The sequence below is a fragment of the Spermophilus citellus genome (genome assembly GCF_964194105.1).
Source record: "Spermophilus citellus genome assembly, chromosome: 6".
In the NCBI taxonomy this organism is placed as follows: Eukaryota; Metazoa; Chordata; class Mammalia; order Rodentia; family Sciuridae; genus Spermophilus; species Spermophilus citellus.
In genome coordinates, this window is record NC_138187.1 from 88,620,824 (window position 1) to 88,637,482 (window position 16,659).

General features: G+C 43.6%; 1 protein-coding gene across 4 annotated transcripts in view; it reads left to right on the top strand.

The window, feature by feature from the left end:
• Positions 1-16,659, top strand: part of SFMBT2 (Scm like with four mbt domains 2) — a 221,244-nt gene that overhangs the window by 180,667 nt on the left and 23,918 nt on the right. For all 4 annotated transcript variants that reach the window (XM_081297166.1, XM_081297168.1, XM_081297167.1 and 1 more), the window contains 3 exons: positions 245-315; positions 1,933-2,072; positions 14,090-14,199. In XM_081297166.1, the coding sequence (XP_081153292.1) occupies positions 245-315; positions 1,933-2,072; positions 14,090-14,199 (321 nt within the window). The remainder of the gene's footprint in view (positions 1-244; positions 316-1,932; positions 2,073-14,089; positions 14,200-16,659) is intronic.

Genomic DNA, 16,659 nt, shown 5'->3' on the forward strand with positions numbered 1-16,659 from the left:
GATGGCTACTCAGAGGCAGATGTGCCTTCTGCTTTTTCTGGTCATAAGAAGGATTTGAGAGTAACTTTTCTGAAAGGGTCTTTTTATCTGGTCTTGCTGGAACATTCTTACGTACACATCCTATCTTATAATGCTCTTATCTTTGATTTCTGAAATATTCACTTTGTATTCTGAGAAAACTTCAGAATGTACTTGTTTCTTCAAAAGTTTGTGACCCATGGTAGTTTGCTCTTTTTATCCACAGATCGCCATCCACAGTGCCTGTTGAGAAAATACCTCATGACCTTTGCTTATTCCCTCACCTGGACTCCACAGGTAATTGGGTCCCATCAAGGGCTTTCTGTCCCTTCCAGTTTGTAGCTGTGACTGGAGACATGCATGTATTTTTAGGTCTCCATGAGTATCTCTCAACTTTGAGTCTATTCTCCTTTTTCTAGTACAACTCATTAACAAGTAGCTGCCTTTTTAAAATTTCTAAACTAATGTAGCTTTCCCTCTTCTCTTCTGTTCTTGGCCAATAGCCCTAGAGAGGTCTCCCGATCTGCAGAAAAGGATCCACATGCTAGTTGGAATTAGGAGCCAGCTTAGTACGGTGTAGTATATATGGATGTCCATGCAGGACAGGAAAGCGATGAAAATATCATCATTAGGCACTCCTTTTTTGACATTTTGTCACAGTGTCACTTGAATTTTCACCTTAGTGATTATTCCTTAAGTCCCCACTGGCTTTTGAATTCTTTGTTAAAATCCTGAGTTTGAGTAGCTGGTTGTGAGGTCTTCTGTGAGCTACTGTTTGACAGCAGACATGTTTTTGCATTAGTAATACTTGATTAAGAATTTTGTTTTCTGTGCTAAAATGAAATCCACTCTGAATTCCAGGATTAAAAACTATTTGCCACGGAAGAGTCCTATTAGTTGAACTTATCTTTGTATTGAACAGAGCAGTTTTATGAGTAGACTTAACTAAAAATGTTTTTTCCTAAGGTTTGGGCAGCATAATCCTACCAAAAATTTATGTATAAATGCACTTGTGAATTTGATTTTGCCTGTGATATTGAATTCAAAATTCAGAATGATCTTAAAGGGACCATACAAGCTACGCTTTCATATTCTACAATGGTAATTTCACTCCTTTCCTCTTATATCCAGAAGAATAACATGTCTACCTCCTACCCATTGAGTTTTATGAAAAACAGGACTTCCTATTACATTGCCATCCCGAATTAATAGCAGTACTTGTCCAGAAATACCGCTGATGGTGTAGCTTACCTTGGGGCAGGAGCTGCAGTGAGAGGGAGTCTCTTAGCCAAAAGTAGAACCTCATTCTGTTTTATAAACATCAAGAAACATTAGAGTGAGAACTTATCATTTAATCACTCTACTTTTTGCTATGGCACCTTTAGATAGAGTAAAACCAACAGTGTGCCCTGTTCACTGTTGAAGTTGGAAGACTAAGAACAGGGCAGATGGAAGCCAGAGTGAGTTTCTGCTTGAGCTGTGTGATGGCTGGGTTGACATCATCGTAGTCTTTGTAGCTCTGTGTATCTTGAATGCTGCCCAATCAATAGTGAAATTTGTGAGTATGGTAGAAAAAAATCATTATAACTTTTAAGGTATCATTATGATTATAAAACGTCCTGATGTTAGGATACCGTGCCTCTTTCTCCAAAGAAGAAAATCATCTGTTTTTCTCCACTGTGTCACAATTTGGAACAGAGTGAGGCTCCCTAATTAGGATTCCAACAGTGCTGGCCCTGGGGTCCTGACTGTTCACAGTCCTCTTTCTGTTGTAACTCTGGAGTCCCATCAGTCAAGACCCTGGACAGCAACTCCAGGTGACTTCTGCTGACTAGCAGATCAAGCATGTGCCTCCTTGTCCCCCAAGTCCCAGAGATGAGATCCAAAGCCTCTGCTGTGTTGTCTCCCCCGCAGGAACCGTCAATGGGAAATACTGCTGCCCACAGCTGTTCATCAACCACCGGTGTTTTTCAGGCCCCTACCTGAACAAAGGCAGGATCGCGGAGCTACCTCAGTCGGTGGGGCCCGGCAAATGTGTGCTGGTTCTTAAAGAGGTAAAACACAGACACCATCTCGGTCGGCATAAGTGTACAGGACCTATGGGCCCCAGGCGCAATGTGAGGAGGCCCTAGACATTTGAGTCAGTTCAGTTCTCATTTATCCAGCACCTCCTGGGTTTCATGGCAAGGGCTGACAGCTAGAGACAAATGACGTTCCTGCCCATGAAAGGTGCACAGCCTAGCAGACCGCCTTTCCTTCCATGACGTTTGGGAACATGTGCTTTGAGAAGACAGGAGAAGGAGTAAAGCGAGGGCTTCAGCCAAGAAGCTGGGGCTTCTTAAGGAGGATCCAGCTTGGAAAGGCACAGAGGACCTCAGGAGGCAGCAGAGAGCACATTGCTCCTCAGCCGAGTCCTTCGATGGCTCATGGGGATCTTTTTTATCCCCTTCTTCCACGGCACTTTAACGGGTCTCTGGGTGCATGAGTGACATTTGTGCCATGGCTTTATCCAGCAAAACTGGGGCCACATGTCACTGGGAAGGGGCTTCCCATTTCTCTCCTGACCTTGGGAGGTGACCTGAAGATAGAGGCAGATCCTGAGGATGTCAGAGGTCTTCTCGCTGTGGTGCTTTAGGAATCCCAGACATTTTCTGGACTCTTCTTGCAAGTCTGTCTCTGCTCTGTATTTCTGCATGTTGGTGCTTTCTCTTGAGAAAGCTCCCTTTATTGTTGGCTCCCTTTATTGTTACTATACCCAGATGAATGTTTTTTTGTTTTGTTTAAATTTTGTGGCCACAGCAGTCCATTTATCTTGGGATAGTTGTTTGTTAAGCAACTTTGAGGAGCCAGGTGCTGTCTGAACTGCTGGTTCAACAACAGACCCCCTCTGGTCTCTCTCTGGGTTTCATGTTATTACTAGGAGATGATGTGAAGCAAAGCCACGCCAACTGGAAGGGATTTTTAGAGAGAGATGGGAGCAGTGTGAGGAGGAAGTGACAAAAATATGACAGGTGACATTTGATCTGGCTTGGACAGAGTACGTACAGTCTTCATTGTGCAGCAAAGGCAAGGTCACACGGGTGACCTTTTGACAAAGGAAGGTCAGGTATGGCTGGAGGATAGGGACTTAACTCTGGTGATAAGTAACAGATACAAAAGTGGATGTTACATTTGAAGAGAAAAACAGGGGAGTCTGGCCAGCCCCGTGCTTCAGTGAGCAGATCAGAGGAGGCCCACTGTGGGAGGCCTTCTAAAGCATTCTAGGCAACATGGCCTTGAAGCTCTGGGTGACAGGGACCCCTGAGAGTGACCCTATGCTGAAGCATCTTCCTTAGCCCAAGAACGTCTCTGTGGTTTCAAGTGTCATTTTCTTAAAAGAGAAATGGTCAGAGGCCATTGGTGGTTTTAGTAGTTAAAAACTTCCATATATTTGGAAGACATATCTGTTTCAGGGAGAATGTGAGTGCTGTGGTTCAAAGGAAACCGGTAAGAAATGGATCTATTGGGCTATTGTGGTTATTTCTGTGGGAGCATTTTGCACAGAGAATATTTGACAGGTGGTCCCATCCCTAAGAGAGCTTCCAGCCAAGGGGAAAGATGAGAAGATGAATGGAATGTGACTGGTGTGTCCCACAAGCCGTGGCAAGGGCTGGCGTAAACGCTGAGATAGCATTGGGGTCACATCCAGTGAGTGGGAAAGTGACCCACTAACCTGCTGCAGATGTAAGGCAGGCTGGAACATCGAGAGTCTGGGGGATGAAGAAACGGAAAGGCGGGAAGGACACTTTCAGCACCATGGTTGAATGGAACACCAAAGGCCGACACAGGCAGTGCCCACATCTACACTGAGAGTCTTGTGCAGCCCTGGCCATTGGATGTGGCCTTTGGGCCATGCTTACTCAGCAGCAGATTGGAGCTAATTTCATTTTAATACAGCGAGGCATTGTGGATTGTGCTCATTCTGAGTAGCAAGTGGACTCCATAGATAATAGATTCATAGCTAAAGAAAAATGGTGGCCAGGCGCAGTGGTGCCTGTAATCCCAGTGTCTGGGGAAACTGAGGCAGGAGAATCACAAGTTCAAAGCCATCCTCAGCAACAGTGAGGAGCTAAGCAACTCAGCGAGACCCTGTCTCTAAATAAAATACAAACTAGGGCTGGAGATGTGGCTCAGAGCTGGGTGCCCCTGAGTTCAATTCTCAGTACCCAGCTGCTCCCCCACCACCACCAAAAAAAAAAAAAAAAAAAAGAGAGAGAGAGAGAGAATGGTTATTATGGGCAAGGGCAGCATATCCAGCACTGCTCTGGGTGTACCAAAATGGTTGGACCACTGGTTAACCCTGAATGTATACATTGGTATAGAATGAAGACCCCTGCAGTTAGGAAACTCCATCCAAAAAGAAACGAAGCCAGAATTAGGCATAAAAATTTCTGCCTCAATATGATATGGCATAGGGATGGACTGCTATCAGATCCATGCTGTCTGCCTGTGTTGGTTATGAGTGACAGGTTACGGGCACAGAAGGGGAAAATACAGTGAATGGGTGGGTTTCTTTGAAGTTGGCTGCAAGCCTGGTTGGCATAGCACATTCCATAGCTCTGTTATCTGCTAGCTGTGCTAACAAACAACAGGACTTTGGCCTCAGCTTCTCTGTAGGGGCTGGCCATTTTAATTTAATAAATGATTTTTTCAAATCAAAAAATAGTTACCCCTCATCAATTCTCTGATGGGTGCCAGCAACCAAACTTAAAAGCCAGACCAGAGCAGTTTTCTGATGACAAAAGTGTTTTTTTGCTGATGTTTAGAAAATGCAAGCAGCAAGAAGAAAGAAAGAAAAAAGCAAGCGCTTGCTTCAGTTCTGTGAGTTCAAGAAAAATATAAGTTCCACCAAGCCAGTATTTATGCTAATGCTCTTCCTTCAGCACCAGAACCTCTGTGTAGCTTCAGATTCCATTTTGTTTAAAGAAAATGAGGTAATTGAAGCAAGTCAGAGTGCGTTGTTTTTCTGGGCCATTGATGGCATTAGAAATTTAAACACTTTTGTTTCTTCAGAAAATGTAAAGTGAGGGTTGTTTCCCTTTCCCTCTGCATGGTCTGCTAGAGCTAGATAACATCTGTGGGCGTGATGCAGAGTGCTCTCTGGAGAGGTTGGCCGCAGGCTGTGAAGTGAGGTCTGAGCTCCATCTGAGAGGGCCATGTGCTGGAGAGGAGGAAGCTCCTGACACAATGATTGCCAAAGTCTCTCATGTGTGTGAGACTTGAGTGAGGTCTGGACGGAGCCAGAGGTCAGTCCGTGTCTGACCTCCATTCTAGAATGGGTGCCTCGAGAAGAGGTAGGTGACCCGTGAGAAAGTGGAAACAGAGTCAGTAGATTGTCCATTCAGCTGTAGGCATCTCCTGTGAATGAACTCAGGTTGGAGCACTTGTCCCTCAAGATCTGAGACATTTAATGAGATGTGTGGGGCCAGGCTCATGGAGGGTGGGACCTCTTAGGTATAGATGTCAGCGATGATGTTTATCATAAACCAAACCTGCAAGCTCAGTAGGATCATTGCCATCCATTTCCATCCCAGATCCTTCTTCTCTCATGCCCAGGGTGTCAGGGTCCCCAAAAGATGGACAAACTATTTACCTGTGTAGGATCATGAGATTTGTTGCATCATGTGACAGTGGGGGCATGGGGGGTGCGTATCATTTCAATTCAAGCAGGGAGTCTGAGGAATCCTTTTCCATGAATTGAGCTGGTAGCTGCTCTGTAACTGTGCTTTTGGGCAGCCTGGGTTCTGGAATCTAAGAAAGGAACATCTCTAGGGGAAAAAACCAACAAATTTTATGTTTTGATTTAGTCAGCTTTTCCATTGCTGTGACCAAAATACCTAACTAGAACAACTTTGGGGGAAAAGTTTATTTGAGGCTCACATTTTCAGAGGTCTCAGTCCATAGATGGCTGACTCCATTGCTCTGGGTCTAAGATGTGGCAGCCCAGAGGAGAAAAACTGCTCAGCTCATGGTGGGGTCAGGAAGCAGAGGGGGTGGGGAGGGTGATGGGGACGGCTTCCAGGGATATATGCCCTTCCAGGACCCACACCGAGTGACTCACTCCTCCACCACATCCCACCTGCCTATAGTTACCACTCAGTCCATTCAAACCAGGACAGACTGATTGGCTTACAGCTCTAGTAATCTAATCACTTACCTCTGAATATTCCTGCATTAAGAAGAACCTTAGGTGGACACCTCATATCCACACCATAATGCATTAACACCTGGTGATCTTTTTTCCCCCTTCTTTCTGGTACTTGACAGAAGGCTTAGAAGAAAGATATATGGACCCTGGACACACAGGAAACTTGGAAGTGATGAGCTTCTGTGAGCACATCCCTTCCTTCCAGTTTAAGTTTTCATCCCAGTTAGTGAAGATCATCAGAGAGGCTAATAAAATCTGCAGATTTAGTATAATCAAGAGATTTTGAGTTTGACGGGGGAGAAGGATAAGACAAAAAAGTGAGACTAGAACGTGCTTCTGCTGTGCTGAGGCAGGAATCTTGTTCCTGATGGAAAAGATATGCAGATCCACAGTACCTCACACTCTTCTACCTCATCCACTCAATTATCGTTTACATACCTATCTTCTATTATATATATATGTAATATATAATATAATATATATATATATATATATATATATATATAGAGAGAGAGAGAGAGAGAGAGAGAGAGAGAGAGATAGAGATATTAATGCATCTGTCTGTATCATCTGACTCTCCAGCCATCCATCATCTACTCCATCATTACTGTCTATCATCTACTTACCTGTCTACCATTTATCTATCTATCATCATCATCTATCATGTGTCTCATCTATTTCTATATATCTGTCCCTATCCTCAGTCTACTACTGATTGTGTCTTCTTAGAGTCACTTGGATACCCTCATCAGCAGCCTGGTCATGGAATGCACAAGTGTAGACAGGACCCATTAAGTTTTGCTAGGTGTTTAATAAAACAGGCTCTAGTAAACTAGAACTTTAACTTTGCAAAAAGTGACCATGGAAACAATTCATTGCTGAGAGTGCTGGTCTGAGATGTCAGCGTCAGGGTGGCTACTCTGATACTTGGTTTTTCATCTCTGTGTCTCTGCTGCTTTGATCTTCCTGGCTCTGCAGAAAGTGCAGGAGAAGGTGACGTGGGGACTGCAGGAGCCACTGCTGGCTGATACGTATTGCATTGTGTATACAGATACACACTACCTCACATTCTTCTACATGTGTCTTTTCATGTATCTACCACCTCTCCAGAGCTTTAGATACTAAGGTGTTTAGTCAGTCATCATCTAGCAGACAGTTGCTGACTCTCAGACCATCCCAGATGCCTCTCTAGCTCTGCAGCCCAGCAGTGAGTAAGATGTAACCCAGTGGTTCATGCATCCATTCACCCTCCTGGACCTCAGTGATTCTGTGCCAGGCTCTGTGCTGGAGCCAGGGGTCATGGTGAGCAAGACCTTGGTCTCTACCTCTGTGGACCTCCTGCAGATGGGAGGGGCTTACTGCTTCCCTGCTCATTCACACAAGCCCATGTACCTACGTATATACAGGTGGAAATCAGAGTGGTCATGTTAGAACAAAGACCTCAGTTCTGTGTCATCGAGGGTTCTTAGAGCAGTTGTGGGCTCTTTTTAAAATCTGGCGTTCAGTGCTATTTGGTGCTTTGACAAGAAGCTGAGGATGGAAGTTGGCTTCTTGGAGAAGCACCCCTTACTGGTCCTCCTCCCTTGTTCAAGTCTCCCTCCAGCAAGCTTCACATGCTTCATATTGGCTGCTTCATATTGCTGGTTTTGTCTTCCTCCCGCCCGGCCCAGCTGGAGGAAGACAGGACTGTGGTGGCCCCAGGCAGAGAATGATATGACCCCTCACTCTGCCATTTTGAAGAGGTAAAGTGACTGCAGCTCTGGCTACCCCACCTTGGAACCTTCTAGTGGGCTTAAGCAGTTTAGAATCTGGCTTCAGTTGGTGTTTGTAGTTTATATTTCTGCCACTTGGCTCATCCTTTAAGCTATATCCTTCAATCTCTGTTTTGATTGTTTTTCCCCCACATTTGGTTGAGTTCTGAGATAGCTTGTTTAGTTTCTCTTTCGTTTTACTTCTCTGAGCACTTTTTTTTTTTTTTTTTTTGGAGGATGGCTCTCTTTTTTAACTTTTAACTAGAAAGCCCTTCATGTGGAAACCCAGAGAGCAGCTATCTGAAGCAGCCTTCTCCGTGTATGGAAATGTGGAGGAGGATGGCTGTCACTCCTCAAGGTAGCCATGTGTCTATCAGTGGAAGGGAGGGAGAAGGTACTGAGGTAGTAGTAGTTGTGGTCTCACACCAGGGAACTTTCCTGGGAATACTGGACGGAGGAAATGTCTTGCCTAGCCGACACCCCATTCAGTCAGAATCCAAAACAGATGCTCACATGCCTCTTGAAAGTCTTCCGTTGTTTCTGTTGCTGGTGTCTTAAGTTTATGCTGGACATTAGCTAATCCATTAAGAACAATGTGCCATGCTCGTGGGCGCATGCCAACGGTAACACATGCATGGTCTGTGATAATGCCGGATAATGTCTGCAAAGTTGGTGAAAGAAAAGGGCAGCAGAGTTTTTACTGTTATGGCTCTTTATTATTTTCCCACAGAGAAGACGAGTTAGACTTGTTGAACTTTCTCATCACCCCCAGAATGGGACTTGGTAGTGATGAAAATCAGTGGCAAGTGATACCTCCTGGATCTCCATTCACATGGATCAGATGGGATCAAGTAAATTCTTGCAGTGAATTAGTTTTTAGATGAACAGAATAGTTTTATCTAATCTCTGGGACCATGTTGAAATTCATTGAACAAATTCAAAAACATAGTCTCTTGGGTACCTCCTATTGTCACTTGTATTATGGCTGCTCTGAATTCAGCAGTATTAAGTCTCTGGTTTCTGCTTATGTTCTAGTGAGGGTGGATGGAAAACAAACCAGTAAGCAATATTATAGAATAATCATCCATGAGAGGACTGGAAATGCCATCTGGGACGGTGCCATTGTGGGGCCACATTCAAGGGAGGCCTTTCTTTTGGGGGACTTTTTGAGTTCTTTTTGAGTACAGAAGGGCTGTAAGGATGTTTTGAGAACATTAGTCAGCTTTCTGTCACTGTAACAGTGCCTGAGATAATCAGCTTAGAAAGAAAAAAGGTCTATTTTGACTCATGGTTTCATATTTCCTATAGTCTGTGAGGTTCCATTGGATTGAGTACCAGGGAGGATGAAGAAGAGTCTATGGGTGTAGTTGATTCTGAAGGATTTTACCATAAGAGGGAGTAGAGAAATGAGGTGAGTGAGATAGATAAGGAATGAAGGGGAACTTTTTTGTTGAAGAAGGGAAATATTACTGCACATTTGCACATTAAGGGAAATGACGCAGTGGAGAGGAGCATAGTGGCCGTGCAGGAGGGGAAGATGTCCTAGTCATCTTGGGATGTCATAGAATCTCAAGACTGGGTGGCTTATGCAACACATAGGTATCTGCTGAAGTCTGGAGTGTGGAAGTCCAAGATCCGGTGCCAGCATGGTTGGGTGAAGCTGATGTCACCAGGCATGCCTTCTCTCCAGGGGTAGGGGCTGCCCATGGGGTCAGCTCACAGAGAGCACTAACAAGGTGTAGAGCAGAATGTCTAAGGCAGTGGCATTCTAGATTAGGTAAGATGTGTCAAATATCATTATTATTAAAACTTTAGGACTCAAAGGTGAGAGGAGAGATGAGTGTGATGGCAATCCTTGGGTAGTTTGGGGAGTGGATTCAGTGCAGCAACACCAATCCTGGGTCATGCCCAGGCAGCAGTCAGTTTTGGAGAGACAAAATGGAAAGTTAGGAAGTTTTCTTTTCAAAACTATCTTGCTTTTCTCTGACATCATCAGAAGATATGGTTCCTCTTTTATCTCATAAGCACATCTTCCTTCATTTCCATGTCCAGGAGTTGTAAGGCCAGGTCTCCACAGCACTGTTGAGGAAGTAGGCCTTGACCCACGGTAGGGTAAGTGCCACATGACTTAGGAGAAAGGGGCAGCACCGCAGCGAGGCTTCCAATCCCCCAACTCTGCTTTCCCAAAGGAGCCACTTTTAAATTAGCATTCTCCACTTACATGAGGTTACGAAAATAAAATCTCTGCAGTTCACACCAGGTGAACCAAGTGCGCGTCTTTTCTCATTTCATCCCTCTTGCAACTTCCCACCTAAGATGCCCTTCTGCAGGGAAATGCCCTCTAGGGAAATATGGCTGAAGAAGCAGAGTATTTCTTCACAATTTGACTTTAGAAATTTTTTTTTCCATAAAATTAGCTCCATTCCCTCTGATTTTGAGGTTGAAAAGAGAAAATCTTTTGGGTCCATGACAGCCTTTGATGTATCCTGATTTCTGCAGAAAGCTTGTTTTTATAACTGTGGCCCCTGGAAAGCAGGGAAGGTCCATTGAAAGAGTAGAGGCTCTTTTGGGCTTGTTCCTTTCTGACCCCTCAAGAGAAAGAATATTTTCCCTCATGTTTCCCTGCCTCTAAAATCTACTCCAAAGAGACCTGTCCCCATGGTCACTACAATTCTATCTATAGATACAAATTTGCAGGCTGGGAATCTTACCCGTTCAGTCATCTCACTCCAGCTGCGGGAGCCATATTTGTGTTTCAAAGTGTTTTTCTGACTTAGACACATAAAGAAATTACTTTGTAATAAATGGTTGCCTGTATTTTGAATCATTGTAACTATATGATCTTGTTGAGGTTGGAGATCTCAAACTTTTGGTGTTCTGTGAGCTTTCATGAGAGGGAAAATGGAAAGAAATCATGGGACCACAGAATTTCATAAGATGAACAGGAAAAAAAAAATTCCCATTCCACTTGTGTAGACTTTTCAGTGGTGACACTGCACAGGGAAGGGAGTGTGAGGGGACAGGAGGTTCACATTTACAGGGTGGCTCAGTCAGCCGAGCATCTTCTGGGTGTTTGTTTCTTGCCCTGTGGAATTACCTGCAACAACACCCAAGCCTGTGCTCCTGGGCCTCCTTCCCCCTCATTATCCTGCCCTCTGTCCCATTTTCTCACCGCTCCCACTTTCTAAACACATTTCTGAGCCTGGTTGAGCTAAGGCAGGGGAACCAGGGGTATGGAGGGTTGGCCCTCTGGAGGCACTGTGGGGTTACTCAGGTCCAGAGAGATGGAGACCACTGCCTAGATTTGCTCATGAAGTTCTTGGGGCCCTTTTCCAAAGCCTTGTGTGTGTATGTGTGTGTGTGTGTGTGTGTGTGTGTGTGTGTGTGTGGTGTGTGTAGAGCTGGATTTGGGTAAGTTGAGAATTGAAGAATTACTATACAGCCTATTTTTTTGAGAAAATTTTTTCTAAAAATGAGAGTTATGAAAACCTCAAGGAACTTCTAAGGAGAGTTTATTTCCAAAAATGCAGGACTAGAAACAGATACAAGTGGAAGGGCCAGGAGATAGTGAGAAAATAGAGATATGGGTCAATGAGGAGACTGCTCACAGCCAGAAGAGGACTACCCTTGAGCATCTTTTGTAAGCCAACATGGTACCTTGTTCCCATAATAACCCTGTGAACCGGGCAGGTGGCAATGCCCCATGTACAGGTGAGGAAAGACAGCTAAGCATCTTGCCCAAGGACCTGTAGCTTCTAAGGGGTGGAACTGTGATGTGATCCCAGATCAGTTCAACTAGAAAGATTATTGCTTTTCCACTGTAACCCCTGGGGGAACTTGGTTTTAGAAGTCTGCTCTGGCCACACTTCTTGAGCTCCAAGAATGCAGCGAGGCATTGCTGTCTAGTGTGACTTTCCTCTCTGACTTGCTCACGTTGGTTTATTGGGTATACTCTTCGATGCTCACACCCAGGGCTCTGTAGGTTGGGGGCAGGCTCCCTGCGACTCCCTGATCAAGAGTGTGTTGAATTGTATCTCATGCTTTGCAAGGTGCAATGGTTCACTCAAGCTCCAGATAGTGACAGCCACTGCCTGCTTGGTTCTTTTCGTGGGAAACTACAATGCCCTCAAGGTGTCACATACCTGCAAATAACACAGCTCACAATTCCCATGTTTTATAGAGACCTTGTTGAATTTGGAGGTGAGTGATGTGATGTCAGGAAAAGCCGTGGGAAAAAATATTCAATATCGAATGCTTTTTATAATTTAATTGCTGCCTGTTCCCAGGCTGAATTGAATTCTGGCAGACGTGTTCTTTTCATAGTCACAAAATACATTGCGATATGCGGCAAATAAAATGTAGCTCTGGGGTTTTCTCTGCTAATCACAATGAAAAGAATCTGGAAATGTTATTGTCTGTTGATAAACACTTTGTGCATTCTTGCAGCCAGTTCTAATTAAATTTATCTTAAACTCAGTTTCTTAAATTGTACAGACAATGAAGAGAATCAGATGATTATTCTAATACAGAAGACATAAACTCACCCAAACTGCCTGTACTGCCTCGTGGCTTTTCAGCGCCTTGGCGTAGTCCTGCCTTGGATGAGGGAGCCCTTAGAATAGGGCACAGTGCCCAAGGGGTCTGAGTTCCCATTCTCTTCATTAAAGAAGCACATTGAAGATTAACGGGAACATCTATCTCCTCAAAGCCTGCTGTTGGGACTCTGAGATTGGAACTGCCTGGTCTTTCTGGGAGCCCCATAGTGGGCAGGGACCACATCCTTATTTCCTTGGATTTGGAACTTGGGAATGAGGGGAATAGGATAATAGGATAATGAAGGGAAATAATGAAGGGGAATGAGGAGGCGCAGGATACTAGATGGTCCAGACTACCTTTGAAAACACCCACTTCTCCAAGAGAATTGTCCTAGTGTTAGATGTACACAGATTGAGCCAGGATTAAATGGATTTCAAATGATTCCTTACCCTCCCTATAGGTGTCTGAAGTCTCTCTGGAAGTGTTGGCCTAAGCGTATTGTCTCAGTTTCATTGGTTCCTTATGAAATATGTCTTTTAAAAATAAAATGAAATCTCCATAACCTATCCTAGTGAAGATACTCCTGTTGAAGAATAATGAACTGCTTTTTGGAGGAGATGTTCCATTTCTCCACAGCCAGAAGAGTTAAAAACACCTGCCCCCGTCTTGAGCCATTCTCATTTCCTAGCCAGAGGGGTTGGACGCAGCATCCTTACTTTCTTTTTTTAAAAAATTGTTCTTTTTAGTTATACATGATGGTAGAGTCTATTTTGACATATTTGTACAAAATGGAGTATATCTTATTCTAATTAGGATCCCAGTCTTGTGGATGTACATGATGTGGAGATTTACTGTGGCGTGTTCATGTGTGTATATAGGAAAGTTATGTCAGATTCCTTCCACTGTCTTTCCTGTTCCTTTCTCAGTTCCCTTCCCTTTGTTTCCCTTTATTTAATCCACCGAACTTCTATTCTCCCCACCCCCTTGTTGTATGTTAGCATATACATATCAGAGAGAATATCTAAACTTTGGCCTCTTGGGATTGGATTATTTCACATCTCTAGCCATTAGAGAAATGCAGATTAAAACTACACTGAGATTTTACCTCACTCCAGTCAGAATGGCAATTATCAAGAATACAAGTAGCAATAAATGTTGGTGAGGATGTGGGAAAAAAGGTACACTCATACATTGTTGGTGGGACTGCAAATTGGTGTAACCACTCTGGAAAACGGTATGGAGATTTCTCAGAAAACTAGGAATGGATCCACCATTTGACACCTTGGTATGTATCCAAAGTAGTTAAAATCAGCATACTACAGTGATGCAGCCACATCAGTGTTTATCGCAGCTCAATTCACAATAGCTAAGCTATGAAACCAACCTAGGTGTCCTTCAACAGATGAATGGATGTGGCACCCTTTCCATCTCTGTGTGTGCGTCAGCTCAGCGTTAGCCTACAGTGTTCTATCAGACTTGGTCACAGCACTTTAATGGGGTGTTGGGTGAACACCTTTGAAGTGTCAGGGTGTGGCCTTTTTTTTTCAACAGGAATGCCCACGATTGCACTTCATCGAGGGTGTCTTTTCCCCAACAGGTTCTTAGCATGATAATCAACGCAGCCTACAAGCCTGGAAGGGTGTTAAGGGAATTGCAACTGGTGGAAGATCCACACTGGAATTTCCAGGAGGAGACGCTGAAAGCAAAGTAAGTGCTCTCAATCCTCGGGCACAGGGTTCTGCTAATTTGCTGCCACTTTGCCTGCTGTTGTGAAACCTGGCATTTCTCATTTTGATGTATTTTATAGAACTGGAAACAAACCCGAGGACCATCATTCTGTAGTTCTATGTGCTACATACAGATTTATTGGTGGTTTTGCTGTATTTTATAGTTGCCTTACGGCTTAGGATTTCTAAGTGAAACAGGAATTTGCTTACATAATTTTTTTTTAATGTTACACACCCAAAATATATATTTACTATATTTCTGAGCCCAGATTATTTGTTCATAGGAGAACAATTACAAAGAAAGGATACTTCTTGTCATGTTCATTAATAGCTCTTAATATGCAGAGTTTGTACCAAATGCAAGGGCGCTCTACTCTGGGATTTGAAGATTTTTAAAGATAAAAGGAACTGATTTATCTATTTAATTTGACTTAAATAAAGTGGCAGTAGGCTCTGGGTTGACATGTAGTTGTGTAACTTTCCTTTCTTTGGAAGCAGGCTAATTGGAAAGGTGAGATTTTTGCTTTGTTTAAAGTTTCTTGACCTCTGAAAACAAGAGCAGAAACTGTATCAATGTGCTTGAACTTGGTTATTGAGAAGTTCATAGAAAAGATTGATTTCTTAAGGTAACTTAATGTTCAATAATTACTTGGAGTTGTCAGGGCTTTTAATAATCATTTATGGTTTTCCGATAGAGAATATCTTACTGGTTGATTTCTCTTTATAGTGTCCTAAAATATCATTGATATATAGCATTTAGGAAATGATGCTTCTTTGGAAGAATGAGCCACTTTTTGATGGCTCTAGTATATCTAAGTTTAAACAAGGTGCCTGCCACATTTATAGTGAAAACTGAGGAATTCTTCATAATTTGGACAGCCAGAGATGGTTTTCTTGGTAGTGTGCTCGCTGTATCTCCCCATTCCTTCTCAGTCACCCACTCTGTATTCCCAGTGTCTCTGTAGAACAGCTCTATCATTTTAGGTTCTGCAAAAATCAGGTAAGTGCTAGTGGGACTCTGCCAAATCACAAAGGCTACAAGGGTATGCGTACATAAGGTGAGGGCTTATAAAGTGGCAGTGAAAGGTATCACTGCATGACACCATCCCTTCCTTACTGAGAGACTCACATGAGCCTTGTCTATAGCTCAGAGAAAACCAAGTACTTTCCTGTCGAGTATTCCTTTCTCTCTTACTTTCTAAGGGGGTCACCAGCCATTGAAGCAGATTTTCTCCTAAGGATTTGTCAGTGGTGATGGTGGAGATCTTAATCAAGTATTCATACGTAAATTCTTTCTTCTTGTTTCAAGTCTCTTCTGTAGGGTTCGGTGCTGTCCAGACACACCTAAAGGATATGGTAAATAGTGAAAGCACAAAGATCTTCCATTCCACGAGAAGCTCTGCTCCTAAATCAGCCAGAAACTTGCTCCAGACACCATAGTGACAGGGAGAGTTCATTTCGCAAGTGTTAGCACTTATTTTTATGTTACCAGGTCCATCAGAGCTTTTATTAAATCCAGCCTGATACAATCAGAACAGACGCCGTGAAATCCAGCTCTGCTGAATTGTAAAGGCAACGTATTACCTATCATGTCGGAGATGACAGGAAGTTTCATAGCAGAATCTTAACGTAACAACTTATAATGAGGAGATATCTGAATGGGGTTTCGACTGTGTGAGCCTAGCAGTGTTTCCCAGCAGCTGCTAATGATGACAGGTTTACAGTCAGCAGGGGCCTTCCTGTGACAACCCTGCATGTTGAGTCACCTCTTTCCTTCTGATGGAAAATGACAACGTTTTAGATCGTGACAACTTTGCTCTTTTCTTTGGTGCAAATGGGAGGAGAGCCGAGCTGGCTTCTTCCCCTCCAAGCAGAGGCAGAGATGTTTTCTGTCATGAATAAATTAACTGAGCAGAGGGGCAACCTGCATTTAAGGCAGCTGTTGTCTTAGTGGGTCATGAGAGCTGAACTGTAATGTTTCAAGGAGTGTCTTCAGGAAGCCAGGGCCTGAAGACAGTCTAAAGGGCAGCGTGATTGCTGTCTTTTAATGTCTGGGACTGTTGATGGATTTTTCCTTTAAAAAAAAAAATTACTTGACAAAGGTGCCTTTGAAAAGGTTTTGACCTGCAAATGTAATAAAAACGAACACTGTCATGGATGGTCGTCTTTGGCGGTTGGCTTCTATTTATCCAAGCAACCATACCTTCCCTGGTACGAAGGAAACTATTGCAGTATTTGAATGTCATACATGTTAGCTTTGCTTTGCTGTGACCAAAATACCTGAAAGGAACAACTTAAAGGGGGCACAGTTTATCTTGGTTCATGGTTTCAGAGGTTCTGTTCATGGGCAGCTAACTTCATCCTTCTGGGGATGAGGTGAGGCAGAGCATCATGGTGGAAAAGCATGGAGCAAGAAGGCTGCTCAGCAACAGGAAACAGA